Below are 21,610 nucleotides of genomic sequence, written 5' to 3'. Positions count from 1 at the left end.
ACTCTCTGAGAACCATTATCAAGCCAGTTATGTACCCACCTTATAATAGCCCCATCTAAGTTGTATTTGCCTAGTTTATTGAGAAAAAGATCATGCAAGACAATATCAAATGTCTTACTAAAATCTAGGTATACCACGTCCATCGCGTCTCCCTTATCCATAAGATCCGTTATCCTATCAAAGAAAGCTATCAGATTGGTTTGACATAATTTGTTCTTTACAAATCCATGCTGGCTGTTACCTATCACCTTATTATCTTCTAGGTGTTTGCAAATGAATTCCTTAATTACTTGCTCCATTATCTTTCCTGGCACAGAAGTTAATCTGACTGGTCTGTAGTTTCCTGGGTTGTTCTTATTTCCCTTTTTATAGATGGACACTGTATTTGCCCTTTTCCAGTCTTTTGGAATCTCTCCTGTCTTCCATGATTTTTCAAAAATGATAGCTAGAGGCTCAGATAACTTCTCTATCAGCTCCTTGAGTATTCTAGGATGCATTTCATCAGACCCTGGTGACTTGCAGACATCAGGCTTTTCTAAGTGATTTTTAACTTGTTCTTTTTTTATTTTATCTTCTAAACTTGCCCTCTTCCCACTAGCATTCACTGTTAGGCATTCCTTCATCATCAGACTTCTTGGTGAAGACGGAAAGAAAGAAGTCATTAAGCACCTCTACCATTTTCAAGTTTCCTGTTACTTCTTCTCCCTCCTCGCTGAGCAATGGCCTACCCTGTCCTTGGTCTTCCTCTTGCTTCTAATACATTTATAGAATGTCGTTTTGTTTCCCTTCATTTCTGTAGCTAGTTTGAGTTAGTTTTGTGCCTTTACTTTTCTAATCTTGCCCCCGCATACCTGTATTGTTTGCTGATATTCATCCTTTGTAATTTGTCCTAATTTCCACTTTTTATATGACTCCTTTTTGATTTTTAGATCATGCAAGATCTCCTGGTTAAGCCAAAGCAGCCTTTTGCCATACTTTCTATCTTTCCTACACAGTGGAATAGCTTGCTTTTTGGGCCTTTAATAATGTCCGTTTGAAAAACTGCCAACTTTCTTCAGCTGTTTTCCCCCTTAGTCTTGCTTCCCATGGGACCTTATGTACCAGCTCTCTGAGTTTACCAAAATATGCCTTCCTTCTGCCCCCAAATCATTCAGACTTCAGTGTTCACGAGGGTCCTGATCTTGCGTGCCTACCTGTTCTCATTCTCAGAGGGGCTGATCACCCAAACTCCACTGAAGTCAGCTGGATAATTGGCTTTAGGTGCCCTGCATGATGCTCAGAGGGGCCTCTGGATAAGTTTGGCCTCATTGGGTGCTAAACGTCACTGTGCTGGCCTTGGCTTGCTCTCTGTAACCCTGTGTTACTCTTGCACCTCGGCACCTGTGCACCTCTGGACTCCACACACCCCTTTTTCCTATAGGTTGTCCTGGTCTAAGGGCTCAGAGCTGACTCCAGAGACCCTTTCTAGTATCTTACAAGAGACTGACTCTAATCTCTACTCCTCAGCTCGCAAACAGATCCCCAAACGCAAAATGGAGCTGACAATCAGTAGAGAGAACAACAGCCATGAGGAGCCAACTGCCAAGAGATGGCGAGAGCAACAAGGTGAGAGTGTGCCAGCAAATAGTCTGGGAATGCAGAATCTTGGACTTCCCTTCCCTGGGTATTTCCTGCTGCTTTCCAGAAGGTCCCGCTGCCAGTGATGCCCGGGAACTATCTTTCCTGGCTGCAGGTTCATTTGCATGACCTTTTCTTGGGGTCCTTGACCTGAATATACTCGTACACAGGAGCCTTTATTGCCTTACCATACCTGCAGCCAGGAGGTGGCAGCAGTAAACTTGCTGTGTGCATCTGGTAGAGTAGTGGATATCAACATTTCCTGACTACTCCTTTCAGGAGTATGATTTATCTTGCATAGCCCCAAGTTTCACCTCACTTATGACTTGCTTACAAAATCAGCCATAACTGAAGTACTATTCTTGGAAAATGGCTTGTTTTCTCATTTTTATCATATAATTATAAAATAAATCAATTGGAATATAAATACTGTACTTGTAGCTGTCTGTAGTGTATGGAGCTGTATAAACAAGTTATTGTATGAAATTTTAGTTTGGACTGATGTGACTAGTACTTTTTATGTAGCCTGTTGTGAAACTAGCAACTGTATAGTTAAGTTGATGTACCCCATAGAGGACTTCTGCCTATCACCAGAGTATGCATATGCTTGGTTGAAAACCGCTGCAATAGAAGCCATTCTCTGGGATTGACTCTCACTCCTTATCCCCAGCTACATGGGTCAGTAGGACGCCAGAACATGTGGTCTCTGTGCCATATGTATCTGATTGGTTGTACATTTGTGTTCTGCTGCAGGTCCAGGAGATGAGGCAGGCAGGGGAGCAAAGAAAGAGAAAGATGTGGAAATGCAAGAGGTGAAAGATCAGCATTCTGAGATGGAAATGGCTGAAGATAATGGCACTTTGAAAGAGGTGGCTGTGAACAAGGGAGAAGACAGAGGTGAAGGGGGAATCCAGAAGCAGCCCGAACCACCCCAGACCACCAGAGCCATCTCCAGCTTCTTTGGTGAGTGTGGAGGAAGTGTAGCCACATGGTCTCAGAACCCCTAACATGGGGTGGGGGCTGGACTTGGTGAGCCAGTTTCCAGAATAAGGCATAATCATTCACTCCCTTGTCTGCCACTCTCAGCTTTGTGTCCAACACAGGACACAGTATAGCTGCAACAGAGCTTCCTCCCCTGTATATGAACTCAGCCTCTAGTACGTGGGGTCAAACTATCGCCAAATGAGCTCTTTGATCTGGAGTTTCCATATAGGAAATGACCTCAGGTTGTCTCCCACCCCCCTCTTCCCATACCTCCCATACCCTATCTCTGCAGAGCAGGGGAGTGGAGGCGGGTTCAGGAGCAGGAGAGCTGCTGCAGTCTGAACAACCAGCCTTCTGGTGTGTTAGTGCCTTAAAGAGACAGCATATGGTCAGACTCTCATAAACTTACCCAGCAGCCAATGCGCACATTGTTTGCATGTGTCTTATATGTACAGTTTGTCTCTCTCACACACTATGCATACACTCTGTCTCTGACACACTCACCACCCAATACATATTTGCGGTGGTGTTGTCACATGAGGGCGCTGTGATCCGGTTGATCAAGCCATATTCCAATGTGCATTTGGTTCAACATTCACAGAACGAAAGAGTCTTCCACAGTATCTTAAACATACCTTTAACAAGTTTTATTGCATGCAATTCAGGAGCAGTTTTAAAAGCTCTATATGTATATGTATATTTAGTACTAAGCAATTAAAACAGCATTAAAAGACATTAAAAGGTATCACAAGTATTAAAAGGTATTAAAAGCAATATTTAAATGGAATAATTAACAATCTACATCTAATCCTTAACCCAATTTAGCAGCCTAATTCTTAAATCAATTTAACACACACACACACACTCACACACACACACACACACACACACACTCACCCTCTGGAGCTGGCCAGACCCCATGTAATGTTGGTTAATTTGGTTGAGGTGGAAGTCCAATGTGCACGTCACCCCAATATGCCGAATCAATGGACTCCAACTTGTGGGGCAAAATGGTGTGGTATATATCCCCTCGGCAGGGGCCAGTCCAGTGGGATGCCATCCACTGGTTGCACACAGTCCAGGTGGTGTGATGGCCGTTAGTGATACCCCCTTCTTCTTACTGGTGTGTCCATGACCAATCCAGAAACACCCCGTTTTTGTACCACCCAAGTTTTCTTGTCTCACCACGAGTGAGAAACAATGGTCTGTCCTTGGTTAGATTCTTCCCTTGTTCTTTTTTCTTATCTGGAAATGCTGGAAACACTGCCTCAACATACATACACAGTTCTTTTATTTCACACAGTCCTTTTTCTTGAAGTTGTAAACAAGTTCACAATCCTCCAAGGCTCTTGTCTGGACCTCAGCATGGCCTCTCTTCAGTTCATTTACTGTTAATTCACTCATGCTAACTATTCACACTACCCATGATTCGTGACCGTGTTACTTCTTGGTACTTCATGCATATATATTCTCTGTAATATTATCCTTTCTAAATAGTGTTGTTTTAGTTTCTGGACTGGTCTGTGGTTTTCATAATTTTATTTCTCTTATGCTTACAGTTAACTTTTTGAGTCGTGAGTTTGAAAATGCCTAACCTGTCCTGGCTGGAGTAATTATTGCTATGGCAACTTTTTAAAATGTATATTATATTTAGGCTTTTTGTTTGCACTGATAGTGATCATCGACACATTACCTTGATTTTAGTGCAAGGTTTTGGGCATAACAAAATTAATGGATGGAAATTTAGAGGGAACTTTGGTCCTGGACAAGGGCAAGGAGTCATCCTGAACCCCAGGACCCCTCCCCCAGATTTATCCTGAAGCTGGGTGGATCTGGTGGTGGGTGTGGAGAACCAGTGCATGCAGGACCAGGAGAGAGGGGCCTAATGTTAAAGGTTCCCTGTCGGTGTCTGTTCTGCAGACAGGTGGGCCTGCTTTCCCTCAGTGAATAAAGTGCTGTGTGTTGGCCCTTTGAATCCCACACAGCCCCCAAGAAGGCGCCAGTGGAAAAGGAAGGAAAGGAAGATAAACATGCAGCAGTGGAGCCACCATCTGTCCCAACTAGCTCAACGACAGCAAGCAGTGATGGGAATGATGGCAGAGCTGGCAGGTAGGGAGCTGTGGCCATGGAGCATCTCCTTTACCTGGGGCTGTGTCCCACCCATGCAGTGGGAGCAGACACATTATTGGACAATACCTGTATGGAATGGCACTCCCTAGAAGGGGCAGTTGCCTTCTCCCTACTTCTGGCAATCATGACCCCTTTTGGGGACAGTATGAGGCAGCATCAAGTTAAGTGTCCCCCCACCACCACTCTGCTACCCACAAAATACAATTCTTGCAAAGGCAACATGTCCCAACCAACACATGCTCTAGGCTGCGTCCGGGCCTGTGTGTGCACACAACTTTCTGTGACATAGCAGCTTCCCCCATGGGGGCATTGGCGCAGATGGGTGCCTATTTGATCCATGTGGTAATGGTGTCTATACCTACCCATGCTGGGTTCCCTCGCTGGAGATGCTAGTGCAAGTGAATTGTTGGAATACTCCCAATAACACCAGTGCAATGGAGCCTGTGTACTGGGCTTGATGACTTCCTGTCTCTCTGGCTTTGTGTTTCTTCCAGTTTCTCCAAGCTAGCTGTGCCAGTGGACCCCATGGAGTACAATCCTTCGAAGAGCAGCTACAATCCATTCCAGGATGCCTGCTGGGGGCATGGTCAGAGGTGAATAGTCCATGAAGAAGAGGGCAGTGCTCCCTTATGAAGCCTGCAAGCTCTGCTCCTTGTGGGGGTAGAAGAAATGTAACAGGAGATGCACACCAGAGTGCTTTTCCTGCCATCAGGGCTCTTTCCAAATCATAGTAGGGAAGTAAAATTCTGTTTAACTAGTTAAAGAATACATTTAACAAGTTAACTAGTTAACCAATTAAAGGGGGGTTGGGCAGGGGGTGACCTGGCCTGCCATGAGCAGGGGCTGCTCCAGTCCTGCATCAGCCTCTCTCTCTGATGGGCCTCAAGCAGCCCTCTGGCTGCAATACACAGGGAATTGCTCCAGCCCCTACTGGTTAACTGGAACTGGTAAGCATCACCCTTTAAGGATGATGCTTACTAGTAAATCCCTAAATCACAGATCTGTCCCCATTCTCCTTTGTGCCACATCTGGTCTCAGCAGAGTGCCTGTACTGGGAAGGGGAAGCACCGGACTGGGCCTAAAAAGCTGCAGGAGAAGTGATGGAACTTTGAAACGGGAAAGTACGAGGGCTTGTGTTCCATTGAGATTCATCTGTGAGATCTCCTAAAGCAGACAGATCTGCACTGTGAACCTTGGGTGTGGCACCTTAGTCTGATGGCCTGGCCTGATCCAAAGCTCTGAGTTTGTCACGCTTGCAGGTACAGCAAGCTCCTTGGGTAAAGGGATGGGATTGCTGAACTAGGTAATAGGCCTAGGAACATGCAGTGAGCTGACAGGAGGGCGGACAACAGAACCCTGGAGTCCTGGTTCCCAGCTGCCTGAGTTCCAGCCACTAGACCCTCTGCTAGGGTCAAGAAAAGAACTTAGGAGTTGTGGCTCCATCCACACTGCTCTCCATACCAGTCCTAAATCATAGGGAGAGGGCATGTGCTGGGGTGCTGCTTTTGAGCAGGCTTGTGTGTGTGTCTCTCTGCAGGGTCCCCTACCTGGCTGTGGCTCGGACCTTTGAGCGGATCGAGGAGGTGTCTGCCCGGTAAGACCCCCACTGTGCTGCTTGTGTCTGGACTACTAGGCTGGGTTGGCAGTGGGTGACACTCTTCCACCATTCTGTGTATGTGTTCCAGACTGAAGAACATTGAGACCCTGAGCAACCTCTTCCGCTCAGTGATCGCCCTGTCGCCGTCCGACATCCTGCCCTGCATCTACCTCTGTCTTAACCGCCTGGGCCCTGCCTACAAGGGTCTGGAGCTGGGCATTGGCGAGACCATCCTCATGAAGGCTGTTGCACAGGCAACAGGTGCGCACCAAACAGCAGTCTCCTAGCTGTGCTATGGCCTTCAACCCTATAGACTGGGTATAGATTGTGCAGCTCCTCGGTGGGTTTCTGGCCATACTGCAGCTTTCCACCTGCTTATAGGCATGATGGCACTGGCATAGGGTGTGCTCACTTTGACTTACCACAGTAGCCAATAGCGTACCTACCTGCCAAGATCCAACCCTGTCTCCCAGTAAGCATCCTCCTTCCCAGAGCACATGACGCCAGGTGCTGTTGGTGCTGGTCTCTCTGTGTCTCCAGACTCAGTCTCCCTTTAGGGTACTAGGGCTGAGATTTTCCAATTAAGCACTGACACATGCACAGGCTGCACTGTGGTTGTAGTTGCACTGACTTGTATGTTGGGAGAGTTCCTGGTGTGTGTAATAGGTTGAGGGTGTGACAGCCTGGCTGGGAAATCCCTTCTGTTTTTGTAGTCTGAAGAAGCCAGACTGCAATTCTAAGGGGCTGCTCCCAGCATTGCCTGCCTGTGTCCTGCCATTGCCTGCTTTAGGCACATCCAGAGGGAAATAGTCCTCAGCATCCAGTTATGGAGAGATCAGGGCCCTAAACTTGACCTGGCCCTCCCTGGGGCCTGGGCATCCCCAGCTTGCACTGAGCAGCAGGCCTGCTCGTTGGGGAATAGCAGAGGGGTGGGGGAAGAAGGTCAGGCCAGTCATGTCCTGGGGGCATTGTGGTGTGGTGGGTTAGCTGCCAGCTTGGGAACCTCCCTTTCTCCTTGTTGCCTGCAGGCCGCCAGCTGGATCAGATCAAAGCCGAGGCCCAGGAAAAGGGGGATCTGGGCTTGGTAGCGGAGAGCAGCCGTAGCAACCAACGCACCATGTTCACGCCGCCCAAGCTGAGTGCTGCCGGGGTCTTCAGCAAGCTACAGGAGATTGCCAGGATGACAGGAAGTGCTGTGAGTGGGATTAGGCTGCCTGTGTAGGTGGAGCTGGTGAACTTGGGCCATTGTGACTTGACTTCATGTCCCTTTGGCAGGGCTATAGTCAGCTTTGCCTTGGACATGCAGAGCACTTATGCCTAGAGGGGCTGGCCTTCAGAAGGGGTGAAGTGCACCATGTGTGCCTGGACCTGCCAAAGACTCTTGTCTTGGGGAGGCATGGCTGCCTCCAGGCTGGCTCCTCCTTTCTACACCATGGTTCCTATGTTAGGGTGTTGTCCTGCAACCCATGTAATTAATGAGGAAAGGAGGCTCTATTTGTAATGCAGCCCTTTCCCAAGGGCCTAGCTACAGTGTGGACAAGATTGGCTTGGGGAGAAGATAGGCAAAGGGAATGGAGACCATGTGGGAGCAAAAGACAAGGCAGAGGTTGTAGCGATCAGCCAGGCTGGGGATGCTGTAGCACCCCCTGGCCCCATGTGTGTTTAGCCCAGGCTTGACTCAGTTGGGCTGTCTGTCCTTCCCCCTCCCCCACCAGTCAATGAACAAGAAGATTGACATCATCAAAGGGCTGTTTGTGGCCTGCCGGCACTCGGAAGCTCGCTACATCACTCGGTGAGTCATGCTGTCCCTCCTGCCTCCCAGGGCCTGGCAAGGCCACTGTCAGGTCACCATGCCATTGCTGCAGCCAGAGTTGCTCACCATGGCTCTGCCAGAATCTTCCAGCCGAGTCCTGAGCTCTCCACAGCTCTGCTGCTATCTCTGGGTCTCAATCTGCAGCAGGTTGTTGTCACAGCCCTGCACTCTACCCACCTGCAGCTCTGCCAGTGCTCCTCAGTCCCACTCACAACCTATTGCTATCCCAGCCTTGGAATCCCTGCCTCCCCCAGCTCTGCCGGTACCCTTCAGTCAGGACCTGCAGCCACCTGTTGTACCAGCTCTGCTGGCTCCCTCAATCCCCATGGTCATCCTACTGCTGTTCCAGCCCTTATCTCCCCTTCACCCCTCCTGCCAGCTCCATCAGTGCCCCTCAGACCTGAACCATAGCCCTGTGATGTCTCTTTCTTCTTCGCTTGTGTATTCCAGGTCCCTGGGTGGGAAGCTTAGGATTGGGCTGGCGGAGCAGTCAGTGCTGTCAGCCATTGCCCATGCTGTGTGTCTCACTCCCCCAGGACAAGGTGAGTTCATGGAGCAAGGTGTGGAGCTGGGTACCCTGGTAGGAGCTGTATGTGAATGGGAAGTGATGTATGCTTCTCTTGCAGCATTTCCCCCAGAGGTGCTGGATGCTGGCCAGGGCAAATCTGCAGAGGCACGCAAAGCCTGGCTGGAGGAGCAGACTCAGACCCTCAAACAGACTTTCTGGTGAGTGCCATCCTTACCCATACCAAGGTGGGGGCAGAGCCAGAGCCACAGCCACAGCCACATAGAGTTCTTTACACCAAGCCTTGCATCTGTGTCTGCAGGACTCCCCAGAGGTGGTGATAAGGACCCAGCATTGTGCTCTGGAGATGGCATGTAGGGTGAGCAGTGAGCCAGCCTGACTGTCCAGAGGCTCTGCTGCTCTTGGAGCATTGAGTAGGTCAGCATGGCCTTGCTTGGGGAGCTAGTCTGTATCTCCAGCACTGTTGGTGTGAGGGCTGGGCAGGCTGTGGCAGGGCAATGTTCTCCTGTTTGTGAACAGGAGCAGCAAACAGGAGTTTTGAGAAGGAGTTTGGAAGGGGAGTGGGTAGGGGCCAAGGTACGCTTGCCATTCGTTATAGTTTAGTTTAAAGGTTTTAAATCAGGAAGTTTTGATTAACTAGAAACCCTATCAATAACCTAGGTAGCTGTAGGAGAGAATGCAGGCAGAAGCCCAGCAGCAGAGGGGGGGCTATCCTGTTTATTGCACTCAGTATAGCATGTATGATTACCTGCCCTGTGGGCAGGTGGCATATGTGTGCATTCGGTGCAAGGAGCTCCTGGCCCTCAGAGACCACGTACGGGCTTTGGAGGCCAGGGTGGCTGAACTGGAGGAGCTGAGGGAGGCAGAGAGATACGTAGATGAAGCCTTCCGAGATACTGTAGAAGTGTCCCACCTTCGGTCAAATAGCCCCAGTGCTGTTAAGGAGGATGAAAGGCTCAGGGAAGGAGAGCAGTCAGTGGGAGCAGAGGGAAACCTTCCCATAGCTGGGACCCTCCTTCCAGATGTTGGGGTATCCCCTCGCACTGAGGTTACCTCTCCAAGGAAGGGTATTCCAGTCAGTAGGAAAAGGAAGTTGTTATTAATGGGAGATTCGATCATTAGAAATGTAGATAGCTGGGTTTGCGATGACCGGGAGAACCATATGGTGACTTGCCTGCCTGGTGCGAAGGGTGTGGATCTCTTGAGGCATCTAGATAGACTTATGTGTAGTGATGAGGAGGAGCCGGTGGTCATGGTACATGTAGGTACCAATGACATAGGAAAGGGTAGCAGAGACGTCCTGGAGGCCAAATTTAGGCTGCTAGGAAAGAGACTAAAATCTAGGATCTCTATGGTGGCATTCTCAGAAATGCTTCCAGTTCCACATGCAGGGCCGGGTAGGTAGGCAGAGCTTCAGAGTCTCAATGCGTGGATGAGACAATCGTGTAGGGAGGAGGGGTTTAGCTTTATAAGGAACTGGGGAAACTTTTGGGATGGGGGGAGCCTATACAGGAAGGATGGGCTCCACCTAAACCATAGTGGATCCTGATTGCTGGCACTTAACATTAAAAAGGTCACAGAGCAGTTTTTAAATTAAGAAATGGGGGGAAAGCCAATTGGTGTGGAGGAGCATGTGGATTGGACAGAGACGTTTCTTAGAGGAGAGACTATTGATAGAGATTCTCTAGGTTTTAGTCAGGAGGACAGGATGGATGAGGATAAAGTATGGGCCAGATCAGACAAAAAACATTCACATAAAAAAAGAATGACACATCAGAAAAGGGCAGACAACTAAACAGTGACAAATTTTTAAAGTGCTTGTACACAAATGCTAGAAGTCTAAAATAATAAGATGGGTGAACTAAAGTGCCTCATGTTAAAGGAGGATACTGACATAATAGACATCACAGAAACCTGATGGAGTGAGGACAATCAATGGGACACAGTTATTCCGGGGTACAAAATATATCGGAAGGACAGACCAGGTCGTGCAGGTGGGGGAGTGGCACTATATGTGAAAGACAATTTAGAATCAATTGAAGTAAAAATCTTAAATGAATCAACATGTTCCATAGAATCGCTATGGATAGTAATTCCCTGCTCTAATAAGAATATAACAGTAAGGATCTATTATCGACCACCTGACTAGGACAGTAGTAGTGACTATGAAATGCTAAGGGAGATTAGAGAGGCTATCAAAATAAAGAACTCAATAATAGTGGGGGATTTCAACTATTCCCATATTGACTGAGTATATGTCACCTCAGGACGAGATGCAAAGACAAAATTTATTGATACCTTAAACGATTGCTTCTTGGAGCAGCTGGTACAGGAACCCACAAGGGGAGAGGCAGTTCTCGATTTAGTCCTGAGTGTTGCACAGGATCTGGTCCAAGAGGTTACTATAACAGGACCGCATAGAAATAGAGACCATAATATAATAACATTTAACATTCCTGTGGTGGGAAGAACACCTCAGCAGCCCAACACTGTGGCATTTAATTTCAAAAAGGGGAACTATGCAAAAATGAGGAGGTTAGTTAAACAGAAACTAAAAGGTACAGTGACTAAAGTAAAATCCCTGCAAACTGCATGTAAATTTTTCAGACACCATAATAGAGGCCCCAAATTAAAAAACATAGAAGAACTAAAAAAGAGCCACCGAGGCTTAACAACCATGTAAAAGAATCAGTGAGAGATTAAAGGACATCTTTTAAAAAGTGGAAGTCAAAGCCCAGTGAGGTAAATAGAAAGGAGCATAAACACTGCCAAATTAAGTGTAAAAATGTAATAAGAAAAGCCAAAAAGGAGTTTGAAGAACAGCTAGCCAAAAACTCAAAAGGTAATAAAATGTTTAAGTACATCAGAAGCAGGAAGCCAGCTAAACAACCAGTGGGGCCCCTGGACGATCGAGATCCAAATGGAGCACTTAAAGACGATAAAGTCATTGTGGAGAAACTAAATGACTTCTTTGCTTCAGTCTTCATTGCTGAGGATGTTAGGGAGATTCCCAAACCTGACCTGTCCTTTGTAGGTGACAAATCTGAGGACTTGACACAGATTGAAGCGTCATTAGAGGAGGTTTTGGAATTAATTGATAAACTTAACAGTAACAAGTCACCAGGACCAGATGGCATTCACCCAAGAGTTCTGAAAGAACTCAAATGTGAAATTGCAGAACTATTAACTATGGTTTGTAACCTATCCTTTAAATCAGCTTGTGTACCGAACGATAGCTAATGTAATGCCAATATTTAAAAAGGGCTCTAGAGGCAATCCTGGCAATTACAGACCGGTAAGTCTAACATCAGTACCGGGCAAATTAGTTGAAACAATAGTAAAGAATAAAATTGTCAGACACATAGAGGAACATAATTTGTTGGGCAAAAGTCAACATGGTTTCTCTAAAGGGAAATCATGTCTTACTAATCTATTAGAGTTCTTTGAAGGGGTCAAAAAACGTGGACAAGGGGGATCCAGTAGATATAGTGTACAGGCAGTCCCTGGGTTACGTACAAGATAGGGACTGTAGGTTTGTTCTTAAGTTGAATCTGTATGTAAGTCGGAACTGGCGTCCAGATTCAGCCGCTGCTGAAACTGACCAGCGGCTGACTACAGGAAACCCGAGGCAGAGTTGCTCTGCCCCGGGCTTCCTGGAATCAGCCTCTGATCAGTTTCAACAGGCTGAATCTGGACGCCAGTTCTGACTTACATACAGATTCAACTTAAGAACCCCAGGTATCCCCAAGTCAGCTGCTGCTGAAACTGATCAGCGGCTGATTCCAGGAAGCCCGGGGCAGAGCAACTCTGCCTCAGGCTTCCTGTAGTCAGCGCTGGTCAGTTTCAGCAGCAGCTGACTTAGGGACGCCTGGGGCAGAGCAGCTGGGGTGCTGCTGGGTTGCTCCAGTAGCACCGCTCCTCGGCGTTACTGGACCAATCCACCAGCACCCCAGCTGCTCTGCCCCGGGCGTCCTGATTCAGCCGCTGCTGAAACTGACCAGCAGCGGCTGAATCAGGACACCTGGGGCAGAGCAGCTGGGTTGGTCCAGTAGCGCCCAGAGCGGCGCTGCGGGACCAACCGGCAGCACCCCAGCTGCTCTACCACAGGCGTCCGGAGAAAAGCCTGGACTGCTGGGGGGGGAGGGCGTACTAGCTGCCCCCCCCAGCAGACCAGGGAGACGCAGGCGGGGGACCAAGACGCACCACCGCGGTCCCGCCGCCCGTGTCCTCCGCGGCTTTGCTCTGCGTCTCCCTGGTCTGCTGGAGACCAGCAGACCAGGGAGACGGGGAGCAAAGCCCCGGAGCACGCCGGCAGTGGGACAGCTTTTCTCGCCCCGGAGGTCGAGGTGGCAGGACCGCTGCGCTCTGGGCGGTCCCGCTGCCTGCGAGCTCCGGGGCGAGAGAGCCCCGTTCGTAAGTGCAGATTCGACATAAGTCGGATCCGCGTAACTCGGGGACTGCCTGCACTTAGATTTCCAGAAAGCCTTTGACAAGGTCCCTTACCAATGGCTCTTACGTAAATTAAGTTGTCATGGGATAAGAGGGAAGATCCTTTCATGGACTGAGAACTGGTTAAAAGATAGGAAACAAAGGGTAAGAATAAATGGTAAATTTTCAGAATGGAGAGGGGTAACTAGTGGTGTTCCCCAAGGGTCAGTCTTAGGACCAATCCTATTCAACATATACATGAATGATCGGGGGAAAAGGGTAAACAGTGAGGTGGCAAAGTGTGCGGACAATACTAAACTGCTCAAGGTAGTTAAGACCAAAGCAGACTGTGAAGAACTTCAAAAAGATCCCACCAAACTAAGTGACTGGCCACAAAATGGCAAATTAAATTTAATGTGGATAAATGTAAACTAATGCACATTGGGAAAAATAACCCCAACTAGAGACATAATATGATGGGGGCTAATTTAGCTACAGCTAGTCAGGAAAGAGATCTTGGAGTAATCGTGGATAGTTCTCTGAAGACGTCCACACAGTGTGCAGCGGCAGTCAAAAAAGCAAACAGGATGTTAGAAATCATTAAAAAAGGGATAGAGAATAAGACGGAGAATATCTTATTGACCTTATATAAATCCATGGTACGCCCATATCTGGAATACTGTGTACAGATGTGGTCTCATCTCAAAGATATACTGGCATTAGAAAAGGTTCAGAGAAGGGCAACTAAAATGATTAGGGGTTTGGAACGGGTTCCATAGGAGGAGAGATTAAAGAGACTGGGACTTTTCAGCTTGGAAAAGAGGAGACTAAGGGGGGATACGGTAGAGTGGTGTGGAGAAAGTGAATAAGGAAAAGTTATTTACTTGTTCCCATAATATAAGAACTAGGGGCCATCAAATGAAACTAATGGGCAGCAGGTTTAAAACAAATAAAAGGAAGTTCTTCTTCACACAGCACATAGTCAATCTGTGGAACTCCTTGCCTGAGGAAGTTGTGAAGGTTAGGACTATAACAGGGTTTAAAAAAGAACTAGATAAATTCATGGAGGTTAAGTCCATAAATGGCTATTAGCCAGTATGGGTAAGGAATAGTGTCTCTAGCCTCTGTTTGTTAGAGGGTGAAGATGGATGGCAGGAGAGAGATTGCTTGATCATTACCTGTTCGATTCACTCCCTCTGGGGCACCTGGCATTGGCCGCTGTTGGCAGACAGGGTACCGGGCTGGATGGACCTTTGGTCTGACCCAATATGGCTATTCTTATGTTCTCTCAGCTCTAAGGTTTGTCATCTCAGATATGGATGTAAGCGAGTAGCTAACTATCTGATATGCCTGAGCCTATTGGGTAGTCAAGTCGACTACTCGCTTCCCCCTTCCCTGCCAGCTGCCTCTATATCAGAGGCAGCAGGGGCAGGGAACAGAGCTGGTGCTGGGGGGAGCATTTTAAATGGGAGTGCTGCACAGCTGGAAATTGGCAGAACCAAACCAAGGATGTTTATTTCCCGGGTCTGGGTGGAGAGAGGGGGTGCCAGTGAAATAAGTGCAGATTCAATATAAATCACACAGTAAGGGGGCTTATAGGCCCTGTGATACTCACATGTGTCTGTGCACCACACGCAGGACAAAGGTATCCATGCAAGGCAGGTTTAGACCTTGTGTCCTGGCTAGGCACTCCGGAGCATTCCACTTGGAGCATTTGCTTGCCTGTTATCTCCCCCTCTGCTTCCTTCCTTCCTTCCCCTTCTCTAGCACTGGCTAGTTCCCAGAGAAGGGCTTTAAAATGGCTCCCTAGCCCTTCCCTTGCCTGAGCTCACTTTTGGCTTCAGGCTGGGAGGTCGCAGTCCTTATTTTGTGGCTTGGACTGGAGATGCTGCTTAGCTCCTGACTCGAGCAGGGGAAAAGGTCTCTGGCTGCTCTTGGAGGACATTTTCCTCCTAGCTCTACTACCCCTTGTGGATTTATTAATGGCTGCATTGGACAGGAGCAGTGATTGGCATTTACTAATGGAAATGGTGCCTGAGTTTTCCACAGGCTCCCAGCATACCCTTGTCCCAGCGGGGCCTGGAGGGGAGAGGCAGATTTTAATTTGAAGTGGCCCCAACTTCAGTTTCCCAGAGTGGATACATTTTAAACTTGCATGCAGAAAAACATGCTGCAAATTAGAACGAACTGAATTAGAAACCAGACCTGGGCTTACTTAAATAACCCCACAACCCCCAAAATGAATGCCCCGTCTTGCGCCTCAGCCTGGCAAACAAATTTCTCACACTTGCTATAATGTTTAAATTATTGATTCTGTACCTGGCTAACCAAATCCACGGAGGTTGGTTTGTTTGCTTGCACTGGCGCATGGGGAACGAGCCGAACCCCCACTGTTTGTTTTCTTCCTTCTCTCCCCAACCAGGGCTCGCTTACAGCCAAGTGTGCACAGAAGTAGGTTGCAATTGGGAACTTACAGGCAGTGAGCAAGCTGGGAGCGGCAGATTTGCTAGCCCGGCGGGTCACAATCACCCCCCCACCCCTGCCCAACACACCTCACACCCTGATTGATTGGTGACGCTGGGTTTGCAAACGCAGAAAGAGGCAAAGGGAGGGAAGGCACAGGTATCAAAAGAGGCGAAGAGAGGCAGGCAAGGGGTGCAAACCCTGCTCCAGCCCCGGGGAGCTCTAACCTTCCTACTCTGCCTGGTTGTGTGTCAGTAATTTTTCCTGATGTTTCTCTCACTCCATGGAGCTTGCGAGGCAAAAGGGGCATGGACAGGGCTGGCAATTGAGGTCTGGAGAGTCAAGTCTGCACCCTGCCCTCCCCCTTTATCCAGCTGCTCCTTTAGTCTCTCTTCTTTTTTCTTGGTCCTGCCAGTCTGGGACTGCTGCGGCTCTGCATTTTACATACAGTAAGATTTAAAATGCAGAGCTGCAGTGGTCCTGGCTCATGCTGGTTGAGGATCTACCCCTGCTGCGGGTTTGCAGTTTAAATGTAGGAGGAGCACGGCTGTGGCTCCTTCTACATTTAGACTGCAGCGGGGGTAGCTCCTGGATCAGTGCGAGCCAGGACAGAACACCTTCCCCATCGACTAATCGTGTAGTCAATATAAATTGTATCAACTTGATTAGTCAATTACCCACCTCTTAAAATCCTTAATCTCCGAGCTTGTGCTGAGGATCAGTCCTCCTCCCCTTCCAAGAACAGCAGTATTTGCTGCCACCTTGCTCTGATCCCTGGCAGCTGGTTCCCCAGGGTGGAGGTGGTGCTCAAAGTGTAGCATTTTTTTATCTCTGTATTGCTTTAAACTGACAAATCTCTTTGAATACCTTCTGGAAGCTGGGCTTTTCCAGGGATACTAATGGCTGGTGGGTGATGGGCATGGGATCTACACACAACCTTGGCTGGCAGGGTCTGTTCCAGGGAGTGTCAACTTCTATCTGAATTCCTTCCAAAAACACTAAGTGTGTTGCGTGGCAGCACATGGGGCACTCTGGGGATGTGTTGTATCCTGCCTCATCATGCTCCCAGCTCCATTTAGAATACCTTTGACTCTTGTGTAATTGGCAGGTCATGCACCACTTTGATCATCTGTATGTGCACACTGCTCTGTCCTATGGCTCTTTAACCATCTCCCAGTGTGTCTGTCCTTGTGTGGGGTGACCAGTGTTGCTTTGCTAAAGGGGTCATTGCAAGCCTGCTTTGTGAAATGCACTCTGTTGTGGACTTAACTTCTTGACAGTGAGTGGATTTATGCTCTGTTCCAGTGCTTCTGTGTGTTCATTCTCTTCTGTGTTACTAACTGCAACCTCACTTGATCCATTTAAAGAAACCACACAGTGAGTCCTGCTCTGTAGCCACCTCTCCTAGGAGCTTCTTCCCTGTATCTGCCTTGCAGCTTGTAGTTTGTATTTGTTACCTGTCTGGTTTGAGTGCCATGCAGTACTTCTGAAAAGTGTTTCCTTAAGGTGCAGATGACCTTGGATGCCTTTGCATTTGGAATAGTTGCTTCCGCAAACAAACATGGTTTCCACTACTCACTTTCTTTTGTTTGCTCTTTCTTTCTGCATGCAATATTATCTGCACTCAAGAATGCTACCTGGCTCTTAGGAAGAGCATAGATAAATTGGTCCCCAGCTAGCCTGATTCCCAAGAGCTAGCTTTCTCACCTTGCTCTACACCACACTGAGCTTGGCAGCTGGGTAGAGAAAAAAGGCCTCTCCCGAATGACAATCACACCTGGATCCCAGTGTGGTAGTGACATGTGAATGGCTCTGTGTAGCAGTTTCTGTCCCCTTTCTGGAAGGCACAGTATGGATGCCCTGCTGATCACAGAGAATGCTTCTTGCCAATGTTCCCTCTGATTTTTTTTTTTCTGTCCATGAGCGAAATAAATTTTATGTGCACCAAGGCATGTGCAGATGTGCAGCACCAATAGAAATATATGCTGCCAGCTGTGGGCCACTCTGCTAATCAGCTGGGCGCATTTGAATTTCTTCTGGGCAGCCATCTAAGTGCTCAGCTTACAGGTAACACTGCTCCTCATGTCAGATAGGGAATACACTGTGTCCGTAGCCTTAACAGCTCCAGCTGATGCTGGCTGTACGGTGCATTCTCTGTGATGCTCCAAGAGAGAGAGCTACAAAGTGGGAGTCTTCAAAGGTGCCTGGCCCTGGTGGCCTTGTTCCAGAATGGCTTCCCTGGGCTGTTCCATTGATGTCCAAGTACAGCACTGAGGTGGTAGGTGAGATATGGGAAGTTGTTTCAGAAGCACCAGCATTGAGCCAGCTAGAGAGCTCTGTTATTCCAGCTGCTGTAGACTGGGGCTGTGCAAGGTCCTGGTGCTTCCCAGTGGGGCAAAGGGCAGGGAATGAGTCCATTGGAGACTGGCAGCAGACCTCATCTGTGTTTTGTGTTTCAGTGAGCTGCCTAACTATGACATCATAGTGCCTGTCCTGCTGGAGCATGGAGTGCAGAGCCTGCCACAGCACTGCAAGATCACCCCAGGTACCATCTGCTCCCTGGCGTCACAAGCCCCCACCTAGCACCTGCATGTCCCCTGCACTCCATAAACCATCTCCTCCCTCCTACACCCCTCCCTGTGTGTAATAGGCCTGTTTCAATTGTACTCTGGAGCAAAGTCAGTGTGCGCTCTGAACAGTTTGGGGTAGTTGCCACAGACTCCATGGCAGCTGCCTCAACATGGGTATGGCGTGGGGCATTACCAGGGGCCTTGGTGAAGGGCGACAGCAGGGGTCACCCCATCTCAGTGGGAGTCAGAGTGATCTGGAAGCCTGCTCTGCTCCACCCTGATGCCCTCTCCAAGATTCCTGTGTTCTGCTTTACTGCAGCAGCAGGAAGCAGAGTGTCCTGGCCTCAGGGCACTCCACTTCCCACTGCTGCGGAGAAGCAGAGCACAGTAGACTGGGAGAAGATAGTGGAGTAGAGCAGACGTCCAGCTCACTCTTACTCCTTCTGCCATGGTGAGTGCGGCGGAGGGCAGGTCCCATGCCAGGTCTCTCATTGCTCAGGGGAGGGGGTTTCAGGTAAGGAAGCAGGGACAGGATTTGGGGAAGGGTGGAGCAGGGGCGGAAGGGTTTGCGCTGGGCTCTGTGCATGGGCATAGGGGGGATTGTCCCAAACCCCATCCTCTTGTAGGGATGGCCCTGGCACAGCATGCAGTTAGCATGGAGGTCAAGTGAATCACTGTTGTGGGGCAGTACCTAGTATTTGGCTGTGAGGAAGCACTGGTCTGTGGGGCAGGGCCTGGTGTGGTGTGTGTGGAAGGCTTACCTGGCATAGTGGGATGGGGTGAGGCAGCCTGTGCTGCAGGGCAATGCCCGGTGTGTGCAGTGACTTTAGGCCATGGCCCCTGGATGCTGCTACCATCCGTGAACTGATGATCCTGATGCTCCAGTGCATGGTCTCTCTAGGGATCCCGCTGAAACCCATGCTGGCCCAGCCCACCAAGGGTATTGGGGAGGTGCTGAAGCGATTTGAGGAGGCTGCCTTCACCTGCGAGTACAAGTATGATGGAGAGCGAGCCCAGGTAAGGATGTCACACTAAGTCATGGGGAGACGCACTGCCCCCTGCAGCCTCCACTACCTCTCATTGTGCCGCTTTCTGTTCCCAGATCCACATCCTGGAGAATGGAGATGTGCACATCTACAGCCGCAACCAGGAGGACAATACCTCCAAATACCCGGACATCATCAGCCGCATCCCCAAGGTAAGGGGGATTGGAGTGGGGACGTTCAGTAGCTGGGAGGTGCCAACAAGAAGGAACACTTCAAGAGTGGGTGTTCTCCCAAGCAGCAGGAAACAGAATGATGTGGAACAGGAATACAGGCTGGGGCTGCAGTGCTTTTGGCACTATGAGCCAGCCCTCTGTCCTTCTACACATTGACATCCCCTTGTGCAGGTGAAGAAGGGCAATGTGCGGTCATGTATCCTGGACGCTGAGGCTGTGGCCTGGGATGCTGAGAAGAGGCAGATTCAACCCTTCCAGGTCCTTACCACACGGAAGCGAAAGGTGAGGGGACAGTTCCTGTGAAGATGGGCATGGGCTGGTCCCTAGGTAAGCCAGCAAGATGGGAAAGAAAGCAGGACTGGTGGCACAGTGTGGGTGGTGTGTGGAAGAGAGTAGGGCTCACAGGGAGGGACAGAGTAGGGCAGTAACCCCTGCTGCTGTCTGTCTCCTCAGGACGTGGAAGCTGCTGAGATCAAAGTACAGGTGTGTCTGTACGCCTTTGACATGCTGTACCTCAATGGAGAGGTGAGTGTCCTGCCTGTTCACCTTGTCCCCCTGTTGGCCTCATCCCTGCCATCTGTACCTCACTGCAGCCTTCCAAATGCTATCTGCCCCATCTATTCTGTCCCTTCATTTGCCTGTGACTCAGCACAGTGCCCTTATGTCCCTGCAGTCCCTGGTGAAGGAGCCGTTCTCCAAGCGCCGTCAGCTGCTGCATGAGTCTTTTGTGGAGACGGAGGGGGAGTTCTTATTTGCCACCTCCATGGACACATGCAGCATGGATGAGATCTCTGAATTTCTTGACCAGTCCATCAAGGGTGAGCTGGAGGAGCTTGGGTGCACTGCCCTGACTGGATTAAGCACTGGCAATAGGTGAGTGGAGATGGAACTCTCCACCCTGCCTTCCAGGCCTTGCTAAACAGCCTCTCTCTTGCAGACTCCTGCGAGGGCCTCATGGTCAAGACGCTGGATGTGGATGCCACTTACGAGATTGCCAAAAGATCCCACAAATGGCTGAAGGTAAGAAAGCCCTTGCTGGTGGAGTGAGGATCACATGTCCCACTTTGCTGGTAGTGAAGTCAGTGGCATGCAGCATATGAAGTTCTTAGTGTAACACAGAGAGAGGAAGGCTCAAGCAGAGCCTGTTCTGATCAGACCAAAGTCCAGCCAAGCTGTAGTGAACATTTTCAGGCCATCTCTTCCATAGTCAGCTCCCCAGAGAGAGCAAGAGACAAGTTTATTCCAAAGCCCACACTTATCTCTCCTGGTCTCCTGCCCTGGGGTCTGTGCATAGCTTCCTTGCTGAGTTTATCAATCTCAGGAGTCACTAGACTGAATGTGCTGTCCTTCCAGGCATTGACACACCCCTCCCCCAGTGCAGGTGAAAAAGGGCTTATCAGGTTGATGCAATTAAGATATGTCCAGTGGTACACACAGGAGTGATGTGACCAGCATTATGTCCACACATTAAACAACCCTAACCCAATATATCAGGCAGTTGGGTGAACTGGAGGGGCCTTTCAAGTCGAGATTGAGTGTAACTCACACCTTCAGGAATATTAGTTGAGCACCGTAGCCACTCAGCCACTACACCTCTGTTGCTACCCCACCAGTGTGTCTGACACTGGGAAGGAGACATGTGTTTCAGATGGGAAAAGGAGGGATGAGTAGTGGAGAAGAGACAGCTAACCATACTCTGGGCCCCAGGATTCTACCCAGTGTCAAAGCACATCCATCTAGGACAGGGACTGGCGAGATGCAGCCCACCAAGCCTTTGAATCCGGCCTGTAGCCACCCCACCAGGGACCAGCTCCAAGGTGCTCAAAGAAGCTGGCCACTCTATATGCCTCTCTGTGTCCCTGGCGGAGGGAGACTTCTGATGCTGCCTCCCTCACCCTCCAGCATTCTCTCTTAGCTCCCTTTGGCCAGAACAAGGCACATGGAGCAGCCAGCCACTTCTAGTGGCTTGAGGCTGCAGCAGACAGGGAGCCTGCCTGAGGGCCCACTGCTCTGGCTGGGAACTGCCTGGGTAAGTGGCCCCCATCAAAAGTTTCCTCCCCCCCCCAATCTAGGACAGTTACGTCAGGGAGAAGATGCCTAGTTCTGGGGACACTGGTTGGCATCAACTGAGAGATCCACATGCTGCCTTCTTCAATTTTATTTGCTGAGGGACACCTACCAGCTGGTGCTCCCTACCCTATAATATGGGGACAGTAAACCATCATGCATAGAAGTGGCTTTGCATCATGCTGCTGCCCCCTAC

General features: G+C 49.3%; 1 protein-coding gene across 5 annotated transcripts in view; it reads left to right on the top strand.

Moving 5' to 3' along the window:
* The window catches only part of LIG1 (DNA ligase 1), a 39,253-nt gene that overhangs the window by 6,098 nt on the left and 11,545 nt on the right, over positions 1-21,610 (top strand). For all 5 annotated transcript variants that reach the window (XM_075914369.2, XM_075914368.2, XM_006132991.5 and 2 more), the window contains exons 6-22: positions 1,507-1,605; positions 2,371-2,580; positions 4,587-4,710; positions 5,226-5,324; positions 6,269-6,325; positions 6,417-6,589; positions 7,357-7,523; positions 8,044-8,120; positions 8,592-8,683; positions 8,768-8,867; positions 18,018-18,103; positions 19,030-19,145; positions 19,231-19,326; positions 19,519-19,629; positions 19,801-19,872; positions 20,021-20,165; positions 20,285-20,367. In XM_075914369.2, the coding sequence (XP_075770484.2) occupies positions 1,507-1,605; positions 2,371-2,580; positions 4,587-4,710; positions 5,226-5,324; positions 6,269-6,325; positions 6,417-6,589; positions 7,357-7,523; positions 8,044-8,120; positions 8,592-8,683; positions 8,768-8,867; positions 18,018-18,103; positions 19,030-19,145; positions 19,231-19,326; positions 19,519-19,629; positions 19,801-19,872; positions 20,021-20,165; positions 20,285-20,367 (1,907 nt within the window). The remainder of the gene's footprint in view (positions 1-1,506; positions 1,606-2,370; positions 2,581-4,586; positions 4,711-5,225; positions 5,325-6,268; positions 6,326-6,416; positions 6,590-7,356; positions 7,524-8,043; positions 8,121-8,591; positions 8,684-8,767; positions 8,868-18,017; positions 18,104-19,029; positions 19,146-19,230; positions 19,327-19,518; positions 19,630-19,800; positions 19,873-20,020; positions 20,166-20,284; positions 20,368-21,610) is intronic.

Source organism: Pelodiscus sinensis, chromosome 18 (assembly GCF_052426305.1).
Source record: "Pelodiscus sinensis isolate ZL-2025 chromosome 18, ASM5242630v1, whole genome shotgun sequence".
Classification (NCBI taxonomy): domain Eukaryota; kingdom Metazoa; phylum Chordata; order Testudines; family Trionychidae; genus Pelodiscus; species Pelodiscus sinensis.
This window is presented reverse-complemented; position numbering and strand designations above follow the sequence as displayed.